The sequence below is a fragment of the Aethalodelphis obliquidens genome, unplaced genomic scaffold (genome assembly GCF_003676395.1).
Source record: "Aethalodelphis obliquidens isolate GAN/ISIS:26980383/991018 unplaced genomic scaffold, ASM367639v1 scaffold73, whole genome shotgun sequence".
Classification (NCBI taxonomy): domain Eukaryota; kingdom Metazoa; phylum Chordata; class Mammalia; order Artiodactyla; family Delphinidae; genus Aethalodelphis; species Aethalodelphis obliquidens.
Window position 1 is genome coordinate 5,570,496 of NW_020838017.1, and position 23,068 is coordinate 5,593,563.

Genomic DNA, 23,068 nt, shown 5'->3' on the forward strand with positions numbered 1-23,068 from the left:
ATAGATATCTGTTTTATCTTTAAAAAAACAAACTGTGCACTGTTTTCTCTAATTTTATCTGTGTTGACTCTCAACTAAGCTAAACTCAGATTAGATGTCTGTTCATTTCTGCTAGAACTAATAACTGCAAATACTGATATGCAGTTGTCAAGCTAATGAATTTAAAAATACAGATATACAAACAGACACAAACACAACCACACAAGAATTAGGAAAAAATTAATCTCATGAATTTGGGGGTAATGACATTCCTCATGGGTATTTGGGCTTTAATACTTAAGCAACATTTTTCATCAGAATACTATGTACATTTCCCAGAAGTGGTTTATAAAAGGTCAGCGGAGCACACTTGATTTTTTTTTTTTTTTTGCAGAAGTCTTTAAAATGCAGCTTCAAACTTGAACTATTCTTTCAGTAAAAGTAGCACATTTCAGAAAAGTGAAATCTAGTGCATGTTACTAGAATCAGTTTGGCAAACTTTCAGAGCGCTTTTATTTTTCAAGTGAGATCAAGCCCATTTTTTTAATGAAGGTATTTGTTGGAAGAAACTGTTCTCCTGTTAAATTGTTTTTCAGGATATTTTCTTTTTCATTTCTCTACACTTCTGAAAATTAAACATTTAAAGATGGTTTGCGAAAGAAATGGATTGATCATGTAGTTTATTGTGGGCGATTTTCTTCGATTTTTCTACTTCTTTTTAAAAAATCACTATAAATACATTGTTCACAAAATGGAAGGATACATTAAAGCGTGTCACGGTTATAAAGAGTTGATTGTGAATATAACAAATGCTTACAGTATATGGCTGGACACGAATATAACATCACAGTTCGCACCATGAGGGTTGTCACAATTTAAAGTTAAGAAGCCTTTTCACTAGCATTTCTAAATTCATCATGTCCAATGAATAACAGCCTAGACCCAAAGCAATGGCTTCAACGTGTCTCAAAATAATTCAGTAATTATTCTCTAGGTTTCTAATTGATCAGCTGAGTGGATTTCTCTGCTCTCGGGTGGTCCAAGTACAGAACTTCAATATCTCTGAGCTAATACTGAAAACCCAAGTTAAAAGTCACCATACAATAACATTTTTTACTTTGCAAAAATAGTAACGGTTGACAGGAGTAAGGGAAAGCAGGAAGATGGGAGGGGGCACATCTTGCAGAAATGTAAGCCAAACCCTCCGCATTCCCACACAGCCTGTGGGAATCTTAGTTCCCCGACCAGGGGATTGAACCCGGGCCCTCAGCAGTGAAAGCGCAGAGTCCTAACCACTGCGCCACCAGGAAAGTCCCTGCATGCCTTTCTTAATTCAAGGTGTACCAGCCTCTCAGATGCCCACATCTGACATCTCCAACCCATCCTTCTTGGCTCCTTTCTTTTCCACCCCAATTAAGCCATCACGCCCGATCCATCCCACTTCTGAGAGTCTTTCTAGCTGTGCTCTCTCTACGTCATCTGCCCACACTCCTCTGTCTTCAGGAACCACTTCAACGGCTGCACCTCTCCGCCCTCTGTCCTGAGAGACCTGCCCCTTCCTACGACCTCCATTCACTTTATACATTTTCTATATCAACCAGGAGACTATTTCAAGTCTTTTAAACTTGTCTCCTTTACGAAACTACGAGTTCCCAAAGAACTGCAAGCACGTCTTGTCTCTCTTTGTATTCCCAAGGCATATACGTTGAACTGAAATGTTTCTGAATCTAAACAATATGTATATTTCACAGTCACTGGACCATAACAAATTACTTCAGAATTTTATTCTTTTTATGCCCTTATTAGTGGCTAATTTTTCTGTCAGAATAATTCCACATGGCTTAGTTTCTAAGGAATCAGTTCATAAAAGTTAGTCTCTAAGAAGCCAAGTGTTTACCTATTAAATTGGTTAATCTGAAATATATGAAAAATCAACCTTTGATAAAGTTTACCACATTACACAGTTTGTTCCTCTCTGGTATCCAACTGATAAATGAAGTATTTCCATCTGTTCTAGTGCATTCTAGTAAATGTTTTTACGATAAAGAAGATAAGAAAAAGCAAAATGGAAGGGCAGAAGCCAAGCAGGAAAAAGGAGAGAAAGAACCATGCAGGACATATGGTTGGTACTTAATAATCACTTAGAAAATCATTACTAAGTATGAGGGATAAAGTAATGGGAGATATTACAATGGCAGATACAGAGGATAAAGTATTAGAAGGAACAAAGCTTTTCCATCTTTATAAATCTATTTTTAGGTACTGTTTATAAGTGTTCCAACGTATTCACCAGTCAGCCAAACGTATACACTGCATTTCAATGTCAACCAGAAGGCCAAACTGAAAGTTAAGAAGGAAGGATAAAATCCATATGCAAAACGGAAACAAAGTTCCCATGAAAAGGGACTGAACAGGCTCTCAACTGTCTTCTCCCTAAAACGACTGTGACCTTGGCCCCTTTTACAAATTAGTGGCAACAGCTGAGGCTGTGCTATATCAACGTCCACATGCCAACTACTATGTCAATTCAGGGTACCACATGATTCCTAAGTGGGGATCCTTAGGATTCCTTGATGAATTAATGCACCTAATTCCTAAATGGGGAATTAACGGGTCTTGCAACCGTCTCATGAGCGCCGGCTAAAGGAACAAAGAACACTGAGCTTGGAGGGAAGAAGCAACATGGGCACACCACTCTCTCCGTCTCTGTAAAGAGCTGGCATATGGGTGGACATAACAGGGTGCTAGATTTAGTCTCAAAATGAGAGTATATTCTAACATTTAGAACCGTCCGGAAACAGTGTGGGCTACGTTTAGAGGCAGGATGCTTGGACTCACAGGCAATTCACACACTGAGACTGACAGGCAATTCGTAGACTGTGTCGAGGAGAGGCAAGCTCTGCAGAGGGCAGCTCGGCGACCTCAGAGGCTCCTCTCACCTCTAACGTTGCACAGCTCTAGACACTCTGCGGGGACTTTCCACACTACTGTGCCCTTCAAGACCCATGTATTTGCCCTTGACGTAAGTCCTATAGGTTCAAATTTAGATTTCCACAGTAGCTCTTCATTGAATTGAAATGAAATGAAATCATTTACTCCTTCTAATGAAGTGAAGTGATTGAATCATATATTTCAATCTACAGTCCAAAAAAGTCACTTCTAATCCATTATATATGATTTGAGTGATTGGTATGAAAATGGAGGCACGATAAATGAATTTTTAAGCTCAGTACTTCAACTTGTTGTAAACAATCCCGTTTGTTATCTTAATCATGTAAATCACAGGACAATGTGAGTCTCCCACACGTGTAACATTTATGTCGATCCACAGCGGCCCCCATCTAAACATTTCCTAAAAAAGCAATGGTAGCTTCCCTCTGACTAGGATGTGAAACTCTAAACCAGAGTTAAATTGAAAAGTAGTCAAGTTCTTTCTTTCTGTGTCAATGCCCCATTACATGGTGGAAAGTGGCAACCGGGCCAGGGCTTCTCCAGGGATGAGACTGCTGGCAGGTTGGGGTGTCCTTCCCTGGGCTCAGGTGGGCGGGGGAGGAGACAGCTTTGGCAAGTCAGAGTTGGGAACGCTCCAAACAAGAAGGTGAGTTCAATACACGATCCAGGGAGTTAAAGAGGCAGAGGGAGAAAAGCCAAGCACACGCGATTGGGTCCTAGATGAGACGCTGTATGATGAAAGCACGAGTTGTTTCCCAAAGCTCAATTTTATGTACTTTCCTATACTTGCTCTGGCGTACATAGCATGTGGAATGGTCCACTGTGCTTAGACAATCAGGAGATGGCAGAAAATTCAGGAAGAAATAATGCCCACTGAAGACACCGGAAATGAAAAAATGGGAACGTGACTCCAGAGGAGAAAGTGACGTCATAATTATAGATGGAAGGCAAAACCCTCAGAGGAAGCAAGGCTGAGAGGGTTTTAGAGACAGGGAGCACCGAGGACCTCCCCCTTGCTCTACTATTAGACCCCCACCCCCTCCCCAGCCATGTTCTATCAATTCTAATACACCCTTGGGGAGACGGGCAGGGCTGTCCCAATTTCAGCACTGAAAGTCCTACATGCTGGGGAACCCCTCGGTCCTGGACAAAACAGGCTGGTTGGTCACACTATCCCAAGGTGAAATGTGACATGGCCTCTTCTCTGGCCAGTTAAGAGCCATGGGCCTAAGAACTTTCGACTGAAGGCTGGAGGGAGGGCACAGAGCCCTGGGCAGAGAGCTGTGTGGTCACTGCCATTTATTCATTTAACAGGACAGGGCCAAGGGGGCCTGGGGAGGACGTGCTATCAATCAGTAATGGTCTGGATCCAAGGAATTTGTAGTCCAGCAGGGGCGTGAGAGAACGCTGGGAGCTGGGAAGTCCTCTCCATAGCACTGTGCCACGGGCCTCAATACAAAATGCAAGGAAAGGGCTTCCCTGGTGGCGCAGTGGTTGAGAGTCCGCCTGCTGATGCAGGGGACACAGGTTCGTGCCCCAGTCCGGGATGATCCCACATGCTGCGGAGCGGCTGGGCCCGTGAGCCATGGCCGCTGAGCCTGCGTGTCCGGAGCCTGTGCTCCGCAGCGGGAGAGGCCACAACGGTGAGAGGCCCGCGTACTGCTAAAAAAAAAAAAAAATTTTTTTAAATGCAAGGAAAAAGCAGCTGAAGTTGCAAACTTATGGGCCTTGCCAAGATTCAAAATCAAGACTTGTAACTTTTCATCGAGAGGCATTCATTTACGAAAGACTGTAATTTCATGGAGAGTATCTTAGGTTTCCTAAGAGGTACAAAGAGTTGTAATAGTTAAGAGAAAAGAGACGACTTCCAGCTGGTGAACCAGTGTCCCAGGAAGAAGGTGGGTTTGGAGATGAGCCCTGGCACTTGGAAGGGGAAGGGGGGAAGGAGATAGTGCAGGCAGAGCGACATGAAGATCCGTGGTGGGAAATAGGAACATGCTCTGGGAAGCGGGAAAGAGAGTCATTCCAGCTAGAACTAGGCTTAACTAGTGGATCTGTGGAAAATGACGTTGCAGATGCTGGCTCTGGTTTGAGAACAGAGGACCCTGAATGTGATGCTAAGGAACCACCAGAAATAAGAAGAACCGAAAATGAGAACACTGTGCTTTCAGGAAAAGACGAAGCTGCACTGTCCTTTGTGCCATTTTTCATAAGAACAAAAATTGAAATGAACTCAATATATTAAAAAAAGAGATCAGTTGGATACGATGTGGTACATCCATTAAGTAGGATACTGTATAGAGCCACTGAAAGCCTTACAGAAATATATTTATTGACATGAACGTACGTTCATATTGTATTGTTCAGTGAGAAAAAAATGAGGTCACAAGATAGGAGATACCGCTATTGCCTCATTTCTATTAATTCTGGGGAAAAAGGGCAAGAGAAGGAAAGGAAGAAAAGGGAAAGAAAGAGGAAAGAAGACACTAAGTATATCCACGCACAGAAAAAGACTGGGAAGACATATTTCAAAAAGGTCCCAGTAATGCTCTCAGGGTGATCTTGGCCTCCCTGTGTGGAATGTCGTGTTTACAATGGACAGCAATGATTTACACGGTAAGAATAACTAAAGGACTCAGAGAACATCCTAGGAGATGACAAGTAATACAGCAGGGGGTAAAAGTGGCACAACAGGCATTAAATACTGTCAAAGGCTCTCAAACAAGTCTTCTGTGATTGGACAGTAATATTTAGCAAGACACCCTGTCTGTCCGTGGTTTGCCTACATCTCTTTCTTTGTCCCTGGGAAACGTGTATCAGACACAGGCTCTGACACACTTAAAGGAGAGTCGCTAAAACTGAACTTGCACTGGCTGCTTTCCTCCAGGTGGATTTCACTCCGGGAGCCAAGGAGCAGCTACCAGTGCGAGACCTTTAACAGGAAGGCAAAGGTAAACCCATGAAGGCCGACCCAGGGAAAAGGACTGGGTTCTCACTCAGCCTGGCAAGTCTACCAAGCAGACGGAGACACCTGCGTTGGATGTTGGGTGCCCCGTGCTGAGTGATCTTGGGAAAGCCCTGCACCTCCCAAGGACCCCAGTGTCCCACACCACCTTCAGTGACCACCTTCAATGCTCTAGCCACAAACCACATTTCTTCCTAATGGAAACTAATGAAATCTGGCTCCGGGTTTAACTGTCCTCTGTGGAATCTGTCTACCTATGGAATGAATATATATATATATATATATATATATGAAATGTATACGTATAGAGAGAATATATAATATAGATGTAAATATAAAATTATTATTACAGGGCTTCCCTGGTGGCGCAGTGGTTGAGAGTCCACCTGCCGATGCAGGGGACACGGGTTCGTGCCCCGGTCCGGGAAGATCCCACATGCCGCAGAGCGGCTGGGCCCGTGAGCCATGGCCACTGAGCCTGCGCATCCGGAGCCTGTGCTCCGCAACGGGAGAGGCCACACCAGTGAGAGGCCCGTGTACAGCAAAAAAAAAAAAAAAAAAATTATTATTACATTTTATATAAATATCTAGTTTTTCTCTACATACACATATACTCTTTACTTTTTACCCCCTGCTTTATAATTAACTTCAGCAAACTTAAGTTCCCCATTTTAACTGACAACTCTCACTAAATATGCTCAGGCTAGAACAAGACTCTCATTTCTTCCAAGTGGACCAGGGAAAGAGGAAAGGAGTGGGGAAGTGGGAGGAATTAACATTCGTTGAATCACTGCTCTGTGCCAGATACTTCATGATCACTTTAATTTTGTCTTCATAACCTCTCTTTGCACTAGGTGTTATTAAGGAAGAGGGCACGGAGGCTCAGAGAGGTTAAGTCACCACCTTGAGACTACTCAGCAAAGAAGTGACAGTGGTGACATTCAAATCCAAGCCTGTGTGACTCCACAGCTCACAACCAGACCATTCGCTCTTTCCACAGAAAATCAGTTTTCCTATTATTTCAGAGATCCCCAACAGCACTTAAAAAAAAAAAAAAAAAAGAGGCTGGATTAAGCACTATAGGCAGACACAGCACAGATCGTATTAATCATTTAGGTTCCACTAAAGCTGAAATGAAGCTCTAGGAAAGCAGGTCAAAGCCCAGAATGCCGAATGCACCTAAGAACACTCTCCCTTCCTGACACTGCAAACCAAATCCTAACTAATCCACCAGAAAATAAAAAGGTCGTGCTCCTCAAAGGCCAAATGGATGGCTACATAATTATTTTAATCTTATCCCACAGAGAATCCACTAAAACGTGTTATGTAAAATCCAATGAGAACCAGCCAGGGAAGACAAGGCTCCTCCGTGGAAAGCTCGGAAAAAGACCAGGATCTGGACCCACACGCAGAAGAACAAGAGAAAGCCGGGCTGTCCTAACCACACCAAACGTCTGCAGAGAATCTCCGCCAGGGCTCACGTTAACCAGGTCATAACACAGTCACCAGGGAAAATGCCTATTTTCAAGGTATTCATGGTCACCCTCAAAGATCCCATTTCAGCTAAGACAAGGCACAATCAAAACCTTCTGAAACGAATCACGGACTGGAAATGAGAAGGATGATGGTGATCACTAATGAAGACAAGCGAATATGTGCATTTCACATGCCTGAATTACCAGTATTAATGCATTAATTCCATTTGGAATGAATGTGGATGGAATCGATGTGCATAACGAAACCATTTATTTTTAGATGGCAAAGAACGACGCCAGCCGAAGAGGCCTAGGAAAGCGGGGATCGTTAACAATGGCCATTCTTCAAAGGGAAGAAATTAACTGCATTCAGCATTTTTTTTTTTTTTTTTTTTTTTTTTTTTTTTGCGGTACGCGGGCCTCTCACTGCTGTGGCCTCTCCTGTTGCGGAGCACAGGCTCCGGATGTGCAGGCTCAGCGGCCATGGCTCACGGGCCCAGCCGCTCCGCGGCATGTGGGATCTTCCCGGACCGGGGCACAAACCCGTGCCCTCCGCATCGGCAGGCGGACCCTCAACCACTGCGCCACCAGGGAAGCCCTGCATTCAGCATTTTTAAACATCAGTATGGTTATCCTCCTGTTACTTTAGGGCGGGCAAATATATTTTGAGTGTTGACAGAGCTAAGTAAATATACTCAGGATGTTGCTGAATTAGGCGGCCGTGACCGAGCCGCTTGCACACAGGGACAGCAGGTCTTCACAGGAGAGGGAGGGAGCAGTGGGCAGTGTGGGGTTCAGTGACCTCAGAACCTTCCAGCACATCCTCTCTCCTTCACCTCTCAGCAGCCAGGTAGCAGGAATGTAGCCGGGAATTATGAGACTGGACACGTTGAGGATTTACTAATAGAAAACAAAATGCACTGTTCAAGGTCATGGCTTGGACAAATGCTGCTTCCCTGGTCTATTGGCAATCCATGGTGCGAATATCAGTTACGATCTTTTTGTACCTGATTCAAAATTGCTGTGCTTTGCAATAATACTTAAAGTCCCCGTGTAACAGTGGAAGGTAAAAACATAGAGCTTAAGTCAAGCATCATTATTTAAAAAGCACTTCTTATCTAGTACTTACCACATAAAACAAATGAATGATAACATTGGCGACAGCGAGGCATAAAAATGATTTAGAAACTTATTATTAGAAAGTAAAATAACGAAAAATGAAAGTAAAAGACTTCTCCAAATGCGAGAAGATTATATGACTGGTGAATAATCTGTAGGCAGAACAGTGAACTACGGGTGGGGGAAGGCCTTCGAGTCTGACAGCCATGGTTCAGGTTCTGCCTCTCCTTTTTGCTCTCTGTTACTTATAAATTCAATGTCTGAGCCTCATTCCCTGATCTGCAAAATGAGAATAAAGCCACCTAACTCAGAGGGTTCATGTGAGTATTAACAGGGATAACAGCCTTTGGCACCTACCAATTAGTTTACTGGAAATGGAACCTCACTTTTTATTTTATATTGGAGTAGAGCCGATTAACAATGTTGTGATAGTTTCAGTTGCACAGCAAAGTGACTCAGCCATACATATACCTGTATCCGTTCTCCCCCAAACTCCCCTCCCATCCAGGCTGCCACAAAACATTGAGCAGAGTTCCCTGTGCTATACCGCAGGACCTTGTTGGAACCTAACTTTTGCTAGTGAGTTTCCTGTTGATTCACTCTGAGCCTCGCTAGTAAAGCCTAAAATCATCTATTCTAACTAATATAATTTTTGGAGACTCTGATTTTTACCAACTCCCCTCCCCAAATTAAAGTTTTTTACCCATTGTTCTTATTGTCAAGGACAAAAAGGAGTATCACGTCATAAGGCCTAAGAGATCTTTTCTCTCCTGATGATGACAAAAGAATCTGGCAAAGCAATGGTGACTCAAATTCTAACATTTTGTCTATGTCATCAGCTGAAGTAGATGTTTGATGTTGGTGTTAATTTCTTACCATCCTACAAACCGTATTTTAATTTTTAATCTCTGAAATTTCATCTGTTTTGAGGCCCCGAGTGGGTTATTTAAAGCCAGCTTCTTCCACAGTTTTCTTATTAAAAAAATGATAAGCATGAGATGGAAGGCATCAGCAAACACGTGGGAATATACTCATTTCAAAACCCAAGAAATTAGCCAACACAAAATGATTTCACTGCTTATCTTGGAAAATACCAACATTTGGGAATTAATTATATTTACATTACTTTATTGTACCATTAGCACGATTATGATTTTGTTAAGGTAGGATGCATTTCAAGTCAATGTGTGAAGTGAAAGTGGCTTGAAGTTATGTAAATTGATTTATCACATTCAATATTACCAGCCTCCCATGCTCCATGCCCCATTTTGTACTTTTCTTTTGGTGGGGGAAGAGATAAATCACAAGAAGCATCCTATTAGGAATTTTCTAGGGGGCAGAAACTCCAGCAAGGCATCCCATAGTCCAGGAAAGACTGATTTCAGTATTCCGGGAAAATTGTGATCAGGCTGATCTGGGTTTGAACTCGAGCTTTATACTTGCCAATTGTGCAAGCCTGGGCTTGCTGAAACTTTCAGAGTGTAACTCCCCTAATACAGAGAGTGAGGATAATACCACCCATGCATGAAGATTCAATACGATACTCAAAGCACTTGATAGACTGCCCGGCCCACGGTAGTTCCTCAGTGAATTATAGCTCGATAAATGAAAGGGTAAATTATATTCCATATACTTTTGCTGTTCAGTATCTCACTATACAGTCCTCTTCAAAAAGTGAAAAAAAAATCACATAGAGTCTTTAATAAAAATGTCTTAGGAGAGAAGTCCAGGTTTCAGGTTCGGTTTTTCTGTTTGGTTTAGGGTGAAGGAGAGAGTTTAAACACACAGGTAATTCTTAGTGGCAGATACTGAACTGGGCCAATCTGGTCCAAGGCAGGGTAACATGCTGTGTCTGACTGAAAATGGTAGAGGCCCTTCCCGGTGGCAGTGTGCGAAAGCAGGGAGAAGAGAATGTGCTGGAAAAGGAAGACAGTCCACAGGCCGCTTTGGGTTCTGAAACCAGGTATAAAAGGTGATGGCTTTATACTGGCCAGATTATCCACTCTTCCTTCGGTCCCCAGCTATCCTGCAACTCTCTTTAATGGCCATGCTCCCTAGAAGGGGTGATCATTTACTTGGTAATGAAATACAGTATATGTATCTTATAGACATATTGTACAGGTAACGTTTTGTTTCTTCTCATTAATTATAATGTATAAACTCTCCAGTGAAGATTGTTTCATTCAGCCCAATTAAGTACTTTCCCTCTATAAATATTTCAACCTTCATGCCCAAATCTGCATAATGAAGTTCATTTGCTAAAAGAATTATCTGATACCTCTATCTGTACATATGGTTCTTAAGCTTTCTTTAATATCTACCTAGGCTATCATTTAACTACTGAGAGAAGCTAATTAATAATAGTGTTAATGAATGGAAAATGTATTTAACATATGAGTCTTTGCGAGGATTTCTCAAAATGACAGATGTCAACTCCCTGAGGGCTACAGAAAAGTTTGCAAAGAGCTGAACTGCAGGACTCAAATGACTGTTTGAGGATACAAGTCTATGAGTAAAATTTCATTCATCAAATAATTTGAGTACTTCCTGGGTGTAAAGCTTCTTCAAAACATTCCCCCTTTTTTTTTTCTCAGTTCCTCTGCCCGCTTCTTGGCTACAGTCACTTGATTACATTTGAGAGCCCACACTATAAGGGAAGCTAGGAGACCTCGTAAGGGCTCCCTTTATGCCAGGAACTTGGCTAAACGCCTTTACGGTATTTCTACTCTTAATGATACGTATGCAAGTAAAGGATTAATAGCCCCATTTGACCAAGGTAGAAACTGAAGCCCAAAGAAATTTAGTTTAAGGCCACACAGCTAATCAGAAGTGGCTGCCATGTGAACTCACATCTAGCCCCAAAGTGCATTCTTTCCAGAACCATGAACTGTAGTACTTAGCCCTCTCCCCACATCTTTCTCCTTATTGCTTGCCTACTTTATTTGTTTTTAATCCTCTACTAAACAAAATTGACCATTTACCTCTTCCACTGTCTAGAGTTCTTACAAAATTATCTTTCATTAGGATAAAAGAATGCTGTTTATATTAACATCACAAGGGTCTTGGGCATCTACATGTAAATTATAAATGTTTCCATGTCACTGACTTCCAGTCACTAGAAAACCTTGGGCTTCTTTCCATCCAACCCTCTCTAGCCAACCCCTCTCTCCCAGTCCTTCTCCACGCAATCCGCATATCCTTCTCATATGGTGATGGTGCGAGTTGCCTTTTGTTCTGCCTAAAGGCAAGCCCCAGAGCTGGCAGATATGAACATTAGTCTCTACCCATTCTCATGGGCTTCATCTAAATTCAAACGGAACTGGTGATATGATCCTCATTAGTGGAAGGCCACCTAAGACTGAGAAATAATTCACTGGAACTAAATCTAAATTGAAATCTACACATTTTATAGGCAGCTCCTATATTTGGCAATGATGGACTTTTCTAGTTCATGACACCACTTTGGGTCCAGGAAAGCATAATCTTGAGTGAGTGGGATAAGCGCCAGAAAAATGTGATTTATATGTAAAAGATTCAAGCTTGATTTCCATTGCTTTGCTTTCAACTCTTCTGCTTTTCATTTGTACAAACTAGAAACAACAATTTGGGTAAAATTAGAGCAGACTGCTTGTTTCCACATGTTACCTTTCTATAGAAATATCTCTAGAATAAAGTTTGCATTATGTAACTGACAGTGTAACATTGTATTTAGACATTCTCTTTCAATATTTAACCTATATATTAGTCAATAGGTATAAGCTAATGATTCTTTTTATTTCCAGTGACTGAATTTCCCTTAAAAATTCTTTTAAATGTAGAATTACACTAACTTAAGTGTAATGCTTTACACAACATTTAGACTTTGCAGTTAAATTTAAATGATTAATTTATAAAAATCCCAATTACTAAATAACTTTTAACATTTCAAAGGTGATAACTCTTCTCTTGACATAAGAATTCACCATAGATGTCTATTAATAAGAACCTCCCTTAAAATAATCTCTTCTGTAGAGGTTCTGATGGCCCAAGCAAGGGACTTACAACCACAGAGACCCTGGCCTTAAGCCCAGCTATTTCTGTAACTGAGGCAAGTTACATAACAAACTTAAGCTTAGGCTAATACCTCTGTACATGTGGATAACATTATGGAATAGTATTGACATAAATTCAGATAAGATGAGGAATGCAAGAGGCACTCAGCACATTGGAGGCCCACTAAAAAATATTCATTTTCTACTTCAGTCCTTCATCCCGACCTGTGCAGAGTAATACAAGCAGAATCCCAAAGAGAGCAAGCAGATGGACCTACAGCTTCCATCCTTTATCTTACCAGTTCCCCGTACAGGGACAGGTGCAATGGAGGTGCACAATACATTTGTATTAGATGAACAGATGCAGGTAAAATGTGATATGATTGATGCAAACTTTTCTTATAACTGTAAAGAACTTAAAACACTGCCAAATCCTCATTTTCCTCAAGCATACCTATGAAAAGGTAACACTTTTCCGCATTGAAATTCAATAAAACACACATACACACACAATAATATACCATCATGCCAAAGGAAAATTAAAAGACAGAAAAGATCAAGGGCCTGGAGAGTGAGGAAGAAACAGTTCAATCGCTGCAGTATGTCGGCGACAAAACTAACAAAAAGAACTTTAAAATAACATATTTGGACATTAATAAATGTAGAATTTATCCCTAATGTGATCCTGTACTGGTTATAAAGGTAATTGATCAAGAGCAAGCCAGTGTCTTAAGTCTTGGGCTTTATTGGGGAGGAGTATTATATACATTTATTTTGTAGTACTAGGTTATAAGCAATCATTTCGAAGCCATAATTAATCACATTATGATACACTGCTATAAAATCATTCCTGATCTATGTTCAGCATAAAGGTATGAGTTATTTTGGCTCTAATCTAATAGCATTAAGTTTTTTTGTTTTTTTTTTTTTTAACGAACAGATGACTTTACTGAGGAAAAAAATTGTACCGTGATGGTAACAGAGTACAGAGAACCAGTCGGCTGACAAGTCTTACTGAACTGCCTCCCGACGTCTAAATCTCTGGCAGACCAAAGGACAAAGGTTTACAGCCTTGCCTATGAGAGAGCTAAGCCTTCTTCCACCCATCCCTTTCCAAACGGGGAAGAGTGAAGACAGGGCAGCAGCCCGATGTGCTCCTACAGGGAGCTTACCTGCCCCGCTTCAGTGAGCTGACTTGTTGGCACAATCCTTCTTGAAGCCTCAGGTTGGAAACAGTCCATTCATTCTTCCGTTTATGTGTCTGTTCATTATGAACAGACACAACAACTACCACTCTATGACTCTTACTTTGTGCCAAGCGCTGTTCCAATACTAATTCACTGACATCTTATTACAGCCCTGTGGCTAAGTACATACTGTTATTGTTTTCATTTTGCAGGTGAAGAGACTAAGGCATCGGAAGGTTAAATAAATCCCCCAAGAACACAGCAGCTAAGTGAGAGCACCAGCACCTGAACTCAGTCTGACCCTATAGTCCATGTTCCGAAGCATGATACTGCCTCTCACCCATGCATCCGTCCTGCCAGCCACCCAGCCACCTTCCTCCCTCCCTCCCTTCCCTTCCCCCCACCCCTCACTGAACCACCTACTCTGCAAGCCTCAGTTTGGTAGTAGGTGAGTACGATACCACCTCTGCCCTCAAGGAGCTCATAGTTTCCTGGGTAGGACACACATGTAAACACACAATTACAGTGCAGAGTGTCAAGTATGTTGAGAGAGAAACCGGGCTCCCTAGATGTCTGGAGTCTACGGACTCAGCAAAGCAGGAAACAGACTAGGTTCCCTTTGTCCGTACAATCCTCTTCCCCAAAGTCCAGGTGCTGCAGTAAATACCTCGCCTCGCCTGGCATCTCACATCGTGGGTGCCACAGGTACCTAGGTAACCAGGCACGGGAGAGCCTGTAAAACGTCAGGAAGCGCCAAGCTTCTGTGGCAAGAGATCACACTCAGAAGTTCAGCTCTCCCGAAATCTGTTCTCAAATCCTTCAGTTGCTTTAACTCTTAAAGAGACTGAGAGGGTTTCATTACAATCAACCCAGACTGACAGATTCCAAAGTCCTAGGACCCAAGTTGAAGTCTAGGCCCTCCAGTTACTAACCATATGACCTCAGGCAAGTTACTTAGTCTCTTTACGCCGTGGTTTTAGCTATGAAAAATGGGGATGAAAATAATACCTGCCTCATAGAAAAGTTGTGAGAAAAAAAATAGGATGACCCATGGGACTCACTCTGCACACTGCCTGGTATACAGCTGGCGCCTAAGACACTGTTATGTTTTTACAGCAACATGTCTTTGAGGATTTGATATCCTGGTGTTGGTAATTTTTCACTTTAGTTTTCAAAATTAAAAAAAAGGAAACTCATAAGGTAGAACATTAAAATCTATTTCAGAGGGTAAGAAAAAGAGACTTACTATGATACTAGATTACTTAGAGATATAAAGCCTGTTAGTCAAAGTTCCAGATGTTTAGAAAATAGCTTATCTTTTAGAAGATTCCCTGACTCAAGCCCACTTTGATGTGGAGCTGTGAAATATTAACTACATACACTGTATAGTGTAGTAGTTAAGAACACCACCTGGAGAGTTAGGCTACCGAAATTGCCATCTCAGCTCTACCATGAATTAGGGCGGAGACTTTGAGGAACAGCTTAAAGGTTCATGCCTCAGTTTTCTCATCTGTAAAATGGGGATAATAGAAATACTTTCTTCGCAGGGTTGTTGTGAAGATTAAATGAGCCTCCACCTAAAAAAGCAATTTAATAACACCCTACCTGCTGCATTTTTTAAGAGGTCAAGAAATGTCCTGGGAGAAAAGAAATGAATCTGGGAAATTTAATTCTTCATCTTCTGCTTCAAGCCAGAAACTTGGCAGTTACCCTAGAATCCGATCTCTCCCTCTCACATCCTACACACAACCCACTGCCAAGTTCTACTGAGTCTTCCTCTAAATATCTCTCGTACGCAACACCCGCTTCTCCATTGGCATCATCTCTGCCCTGGTTCAGACCCTCAGCATCTCTCATGCCTGCATCACCATTGGTGCTTCCTGACGGCTTTCCCAGCTGCTGTCTACAACACTGATGCTTGAGGGATGGTTCTAAACTCAGAAAATTCTTCGGTCTCCTCTCCCTACCGTCACCACCAAAGGTGATTTAAGTCCATCTCTCCTTTGAGCAGGTTAATTTCCAATCCCGTAAGATGGCAAACAAAGACTTTCGTGATCTGGCCCCTGACTACTTCTCCAGCCATTTTTCCTGCCATATACTCATGTCCCCTTTTCTCCAAAATATCGTTCGTTTCTCACACACCTGAATGTTCTCTCATACTTGAACAGCTGTGGGCCTGGGATTCCTGTCCTTCTGCTTGTCTATCTCGCTCACTCCTCCTCCAAGGTTCAGCTCTGCTGAGAACCTTCTGTGAGCCCAATCGAGTTGAAATGGGGGTCTTACTGTGGCTCCTTATCTGTAGGGTATTTAATGGTGCTCTTCTCTTCCTCCCCGCTCTGCAGGGAGCTACCATACCGTTGCCACTCTGCCTTGTTTAGCTTTGTCTCCAATGGGGAATGCAATGCCTGATGCCAGAAATCCCTCAATAAATATTTACTGAATGAATGCATGAATGCAGAAATGAAGCCGTGAAACAGTCACTCCTGCTTTGCCACTGAACAGCTGTATGAGTTTGACACCAATATCAGAAAGGATATTAATCACAGAATTAACTGCTACTTTATCCTGGTATATTCCTGTGTCAGTCATACAGAGAGAGAAGGGAATTCCATAAGTGTTTCTTTTTTTTAGTATAAATTTTCATGGGTCACCTCAAAGTTGTTGCTTTTTTTTTTTTTTTTGACAGGATGTATTAAGTACATACAAGCCTACCTAAAAAATACTGAATAAATAAAGGTCGATTCTCCTAATACTCCTCAATATTGAAATGCCTGTTACAGCTCATGTGGAAAGAGGGCAAACCATGTTGGTAATATGGCACCCAAAGCCAACAGCAACAAGGAAAATATGGGGCTGAAGAGCGTTTGTGAGTCTAACCCTTGTGGGTTCATGGTGGCTTGGACCCTCTACTGACCACCACCTGTGCACCAGGGACCTGCTGGGTGCAGGAGATACAGAGTTCCTCCCTGCAAGTTGCTTAGTGAGGGCATAGATCCAATACGGACCCGCCCAAAGGTGCTGTCTACCTCTGTCATGCCTCCCACTTGCTGCCAAACTAAGTCCCTCAGGAGAGAAGGAGGATGAAGGGGAACATATATCAGGGAAGGGCAGTGGGAAGTGTCGGTAAGGAAGTTTTACACTAGACACGCATTGAAACTTTTTTTTCTGCTTAAAGTCAGAAAACTTGATGATAAATGATTAAGGGTTCATCTATCTAGACGAATTTCCTTTCAACCAACAGGAAGATTTTCTTTTTCTTGACACGAAAGTTGTGATGCCAAGAAGAAAATATATCATTATTAAAATTCAACTAATTATAAATTTCTAGAAGTTTCCTACTTTTTGACAGCTAATCACTTATTCATGGTTCTCAATATTCAAAATATCCAAATGTGCAACTCACTGGGTTTAAAAACACTGATGAAACCTGAATCCTATGTTCATTTGACACGTGTATTATGATTTGATTATAATGCTTAGTAACGTCCCGTACTGTAGGATTCTGTGTCACAGAGATATAATCAAGAAACGTTCACCTTCGGCTTGCTCAAACCTGAACTGCAGGGGTACCATGAGTCAAATTCCTTATTTTATAAACTAGATACTCTTGAAGTTTTTCTTCTGTGTTTGGTGATTTTATGAGAGTGCTCACTCTTCCCTTATGTAATTAAAAGATCCTAGAGGATATTTCTGCATATGAGGAAGAGCAGTGATTCCCATAGCAACCCACAACGTATTTAAAAGCAGCTTTTCCGATTGACATGGGGCTGACAACATGCAACAAAGTAGCCCAGAAGCCTGAATTAGGATTTTAGGAAAAGGTAGGAAAAAGAAACTCAAAGTTGAAACAATTCACTCTGGAGAGAGTAAGTGTTACATATGCTATGTCACGGAAGGAGATCTAGATTGTGTCTTCAAAGTCGTTTAATCTTAACTTTGCAAATTAGAAGCAGTCCATGCGATCATTTGACTAGGAATACTAAACCTTCTGTAATACAGGTACCTTTGATAGGGAATATACACGCTACATTGTGTTATGAATTAACAAGCGCAACAGCAATGAAAGTGTTAGCCACCAGCGCCTTTCTGGATCTCCTCTGTGAGTGCCCCGAGAACAAAACGTTTAAATCTGCCTGCACATTGACAATAGCGATATTGATATTTCTCCATGTTCCCTTCTGGTTGCTAAGAGATTTACGTTGCACAGACTCTGTTGTACTCATAACAAAGCATTTTGGTCCACAAAGCATTTGCTTCAGCTCAGTGACCCCAGAAACTCCCTTTGCCTCACCCCTCCCCTCTTTTGCTTCCAAGTCAAATAGGGGACGAGGCACAAGCAACGGACCTGTCATTGCTCCCACAGGAAACTGCTATCCATAAGCCTGGCTTGGCTAATAACTCTTAAGTACACTATCGACATCAATGATGAAACTGTATCTTTATACAGATGTATGTTCCTGGCCTCGTGTTTCTCAGAAGCTAGCTTACCACAGAGTTGGGGTGGGGGGGGAGATGTGCAGAGAGGGGTCAAAACTACAGTGACCAACCCACAGACAAACCTAACTTCAGTAAAATTAGACCAGAACCTAGCAAACCACGGCGATCTCACAACAGCTCTGCTGTGCGAGGCGTTGAAATACACTTGCGGAGAATTTCCTCTCTTAAGCTTGTACTTCCATGAAAACACGTTCAAGAAGTTTATTTACAAGAACCCTGAAGCAGGAACCGTCTATATTTAACATCTTGCAGCAGAACCACTGCAGCCCTCCAAGCTCAGTCTCAGAAAGTCTGCCAGGTAACAAAAGGCAGAGGGGCTTCTTCTCTAGATCCACACTTGGAAGAAAATGGCAAAGGCACCGAAAATATTCATGCTCACTCCTGAGAAAAGGGGCATGTGGCGGATGAAATCTGCATGTCGTTTGCAAAGCACAGGCATCACTGCTCAAAGCGAATGAAGATGATCTTTCCTTTGGGAACTCTCACAAAGAGACATAAAAATGCTTTATGACCTATTCAGGTCACAGAGTTTTAGTCAATTTTTATTAATTGTCAAGGAAGAAAAGTGCTTTGGGGCCTCACTCCCCCGGTCGCTTTCTAGGAGTCATATTTAAGGGCACAACCACCAAACAGTAAGCACTCCCAGGCTGTAATAAAACACAACTGACCTAGAATAGTCCTCCTATTTGCTCCCTTGCATTGGAACATCAGTAGAGGAGGATCGATGCCCATGCTTTGATCTAAAGCAATCAGTGTTGAAGGCTGCAAGTCCCTGCCCTGTCACGGGAATTCCTGCCTTCAGGATAATCGCTCTCAGCCAGCAGAGAAAGACCAGCCTCTCTGGGTTTAGCTGCACTTAACAAAAGAAAGTTATTTCCAGCAGTTTATGACCATTGCACAATCTACCTAAAAGTACCTTATAGAAACGAGAGGCAGAAGGAGAGAAGAAACAAACCAACCAAAAAAAAAAAAAAACAAAGCAGGAAGTGACTTTTCTGCCACATCTTTAAGGTCACAGATCTGCCTGAGAAATGCACACATGTGACACACTTCTAGCACAAAAGCTCCTTTTCCACGAGACAGAACTGTAAGAAGTAAAAAGGCTGGTTCTCCAGCCTCTCCCTCAATCCTAAGCCACCGCAGTGCATTTCACCTTGACCAGGCTGGAAAGAAACTCCTTTTAACTCCCTTGCAACTCCTTTCTGTGTCATGGAAGCGTGCCCATGCCTGTGTAAAGTGCAAGGCTTCCGCATGAGCACTGCAATCATCCCCACACAGGAGAAAATCTTCCCTTGTCTTGCCCACCCTACACCGGTTGTCCGCCATAGGGTTTCTATCATCTGTTCCCGACTTACACACCCAACTTACACACCCAATTTACACTCCACACAGCATGTAAAAATAGCCCCGAATGCTTCTAACGGATGCCAAGAGGAGATTAAAACAAAAAGGATCCAGGCAAGATCTAGGCGCTGGCATACATAGCTACCTTTTTCTTCCGATCCCGGGACCGTCTGCGGTGTTTCCTTTTTTTCTCAGTCTCTTCTTCAGCATTGATTTCTAAATCCCTGTTTTTCTTTAATTGTGAGGCTGCATGAGCCATAATGCATTGAAAAAGATCCTCTCAAGCACGCAGGGCTTCCTGGTAGAAGGTGATATCTTCAGGCACCTTTAATCAGGCTTCCAGCAGCATTTCAATCAGTGGAGAGAAACCTTGGACCCGAAGCAGGAAGCCATTCAAAATGCCAAGATGCTGGGGAAGCTGAAGCCTTAAAAACCCCAACGGCGGTCTCCAGACTTAATCCTACACCTCCCTCTACCTGAACCTTTACACGAGAGTGCAGCCATCGTAATGCATTTAGCGTAGTGAAAAAGACAGCTGGGACAGAGGAAGCTGTATTATGGCTGTATCCCCTGCCACCAGCTGGAAGTGTCTAAGTGATTCCTCGGAAGGGGGAATGCTGCAAAGGAGGCTTCTCCGAAAGGAAAAAATCAAGAGTCACCACACATGCAGGAGCAAAAATCCAGCACTAATTCTGAAAACCTATTTTAGAATCCTTCGGAAAAAAGACAGGGCTGCAATTTATACATCACCACTAGGTCTGCACAGAGCAGAATTTAACCCATAATAGAATGGAGCAGTTCCTGCTTTAGTGTAAGTGCTGATGGTGACAAAGTATATAAAATAAGATTTGACAGAAGACACTCGATTTTGCTAGGGAGATCCTGACTGCATGATGGGGAAAACAATGCATGCATTGCCCGTCTCAACAGGGTGTCCTTTATGCTGAACTATCAGCCTAAATGCATTTTATGGGGGAGGATGCACAGAAGGGCCTGTTGTCTTTTAAAAACAACATCATACAGCAAGCCGTGAGCATGTTGGTGTATGGAACAGATGCCTGATTCAGAGGAGTCCCCAGGACCCCCCTCTCCTGAGGTCCGAGGGTCAGAGAATGGGAAATCTGTGCTGTAGTCAGGGGTTCTGAGTCGCTGAAATGTGGACTTGGCGTTCATGTCAGGGTGTGCTCCCATCACCTTACTATTTTTGCCACCTGAGTCCTCAATGACTGCAGCCTCTGAATATTCATGATGTGAAATAAAGTAGCAGCAGTGCTCAAGGCCTGCTGGGCTATCTTCTGCTAGGATGGACACACGCACTGGAAGAAATTTACTCAGTCGGGAACCGTTCACACACACAAACACATGGTACCCACACAGCTTTAGCAAGAAATGGCTGAAATGTCAGACCGGACCTAAAACTTTTTAGGTCCTGGTGAGAAAACCTAAATCCACCCAGAAAATGAGCAGGAAGAAAAAAAAATGATGCTTCATTGAAAAGACTTCATGTGTGTGCTTGTAACACTCAAAGCCCTTGACTTTGGAGATCAGTGCATTTGACTTTGCAGGACTGACTGTTAAAAGGTGTGGAGATTGAAGCACAAGTGCAGAGGTGTTGTGTGAGGATGTGGTTGGGGGTCTCTGGAGCTGCTGCCCACCTGCTTCATTAAGGGCCCCAAGTGTGAATTCCTGCCAACGACTACTCACTGTATGTCTGATTTGGAGATCAAGGACCTTCCTCCTTCCTCCCTTGTAGGGGGTCTTATTTTCCGCTGGGCAGTGATAGAAAATGGAAGGGAAAGGAGGACCACGGCCATGACCTTCCACTACAAGGGGACTGCATGCTCCTCTCGGGCCTCACTACAAACCACATGAAAACCACTCTGGTCCAACAGTCCCGAGGGCCTACTGCGTGCAGTGACGCTCACGCGCTTGCCTTCCCACAGAAACTATCTACATGAGGGAAGCATTCTGGAAAGGTCCTCCACTGCCTACAAAACCAACATCTGACAAAAGGGGGAGGGGGAGGAAGGTGGGGGACGAAATGTGACTCAGATCCAAAAGTGATAAACTCTATTTGGATCTTCATAATAAAAAATAAGTGTATTTTTTGTCAGAAGAATTTTTATTGTAATAGTAATAGGCGAGGCGGAGAAAAGAATAAAAAGTAAAACTTTTGTATGCTTTCTCCTGATAGAAATCATCCTGGACGCGTGAAGAGCATCTGTACAATTTCCTTTCCTTATTTTCAGTAAGCTGAAGTGGACAGGCAGCTTAAAAACTGGCTGATTTCCTACTGGCTCCAGGACCTTCCTTTTCTTCTTCCTTTATAGACACTGATGATACTTTAAAATATATTTATAAGCACCCTTGACCTTCTCCATCTAAGGCTGGCAAAGCTATACTTTCCCATTGATCCCTACCAGTAAAAGCATAGCTGGAAATTAGGAAAACAGGCTCAGGTATTTTTCAACTGGAATAATTCCTTGCTTTCCCCCAAATGTTCAGAAGTTGAGAATCTGTCACAACTTTTATGCTACCATAATATGAATTTGTTACATTGGATTTTGTGGTAAGTGACTGACCCACCAAAAATAAATTCTAAGGCATAGCTTGTTTAGATTTTCTTCCTTAAAGAAAATATGGGCTTTTGTCCACCATTTCTAAACTAGACGAACTTTAAACAGCATCACTGCCAAGGAGGGCAGCCCTGTGGGTCCTAGATTTGATGGTAATATTACTAAAACCTTAGTCACCTTCTCCCTACCCAGCACACACCCTGGCAGGTAACTCTCATGCTCCTGGAGTACTTACTCTCAACGCAAAGGCACTTACCCAAGATTGTCACAAATATTAGCTTTTATTCCTCCCAAACTGAATTGACAGTTCTGTCAATAATTCTAGAAAGCAAGACCTTATGATAGCTGAAACAAACAAGAAAAGAAAACTTCGTTCTTCGGCTGAAGTTTCATACAACGTTTCCACTTCAGTCTCAAGAGACTGTCGTCTTCTGGGTGATGAGCAAATTAGTATGAATCTTCAAAGTAAAACTGTGCAGCTGGGGCTTCCCTGGTGGCGCAGTGGTTGAGAGTCCGCCTGCCGATGCAGGGGACACAGGTTCGTGCCCTGGTCCGGGAAGATCCCACATGCCGTGGAGCGGCTGGGCCCGTGAGCCATGGCCGCTGAGCCTGCGTGTCCGGAGCCTGTGCTCCGCGGCGGGAAAGGCCACAACAGTGAGAGGCCCGCGAAGCGCAAAAAAAAAAAAAAAAAAAAAAGTTTCCTCATCATCTTGTTCAAAATAATTCCTGATTTCTTACCAGCACTGACATGTTTCATCGAGCGTTCTTCTTGTCCATGCGTTATTAGAGCATAAAACTAGCACAAAAAAGTAAAAATCACTTTCCAGTTTGGCATCTCGAGTAATGGTTATACCCCCCCAAATAAATTCTAATCCAGGACTCAAAACACCGTGACTAAATATGCCAATGAAAATAAAACCAAATCAATACACTAGACATTTTC

At 42.6% G+C, this 23,068-nt stretch overlaps 1 protein-coding gene across 18 annotated transcripts in view; it reads right to left on the reverse strand.

The window, feature by feature from the left end:
• ANK3 (ankyrin 3) overlaps positions 1 to 23,068 on the reverse strand; it is a 681,638-nt gene that overhangs the window by 313,112 nt on the left and 345,458 nt on the right. For 3 of the 18 annotated variants that reach the window (XM_027091778.1, XM_027091779.1, XM_027091777.1), the window contains exon 1: positions 19,695 to 20,174. The exons of 2 other annotated variants lie outside the window; for them this stretch is intronic. In XM_027091778.1, coding sequence (XP_026947579.1) covers positions 19,695 to 19,808 — 114 coding nt within the window. In that variant the 5' untranslated portion in view covers positions 19,809 to 20,174. Of the gene's footprint in view, positions 1 to 13,693; positions 13,946 to 19,694; positions 20,208 to 23,068 lie in introns of those variants that run through there. 13 more of the 18 variants (XM_027091789.1, XM_027091790.1, XM_027091788.1 and 10 more) reach the window with 8 other exon arrangements.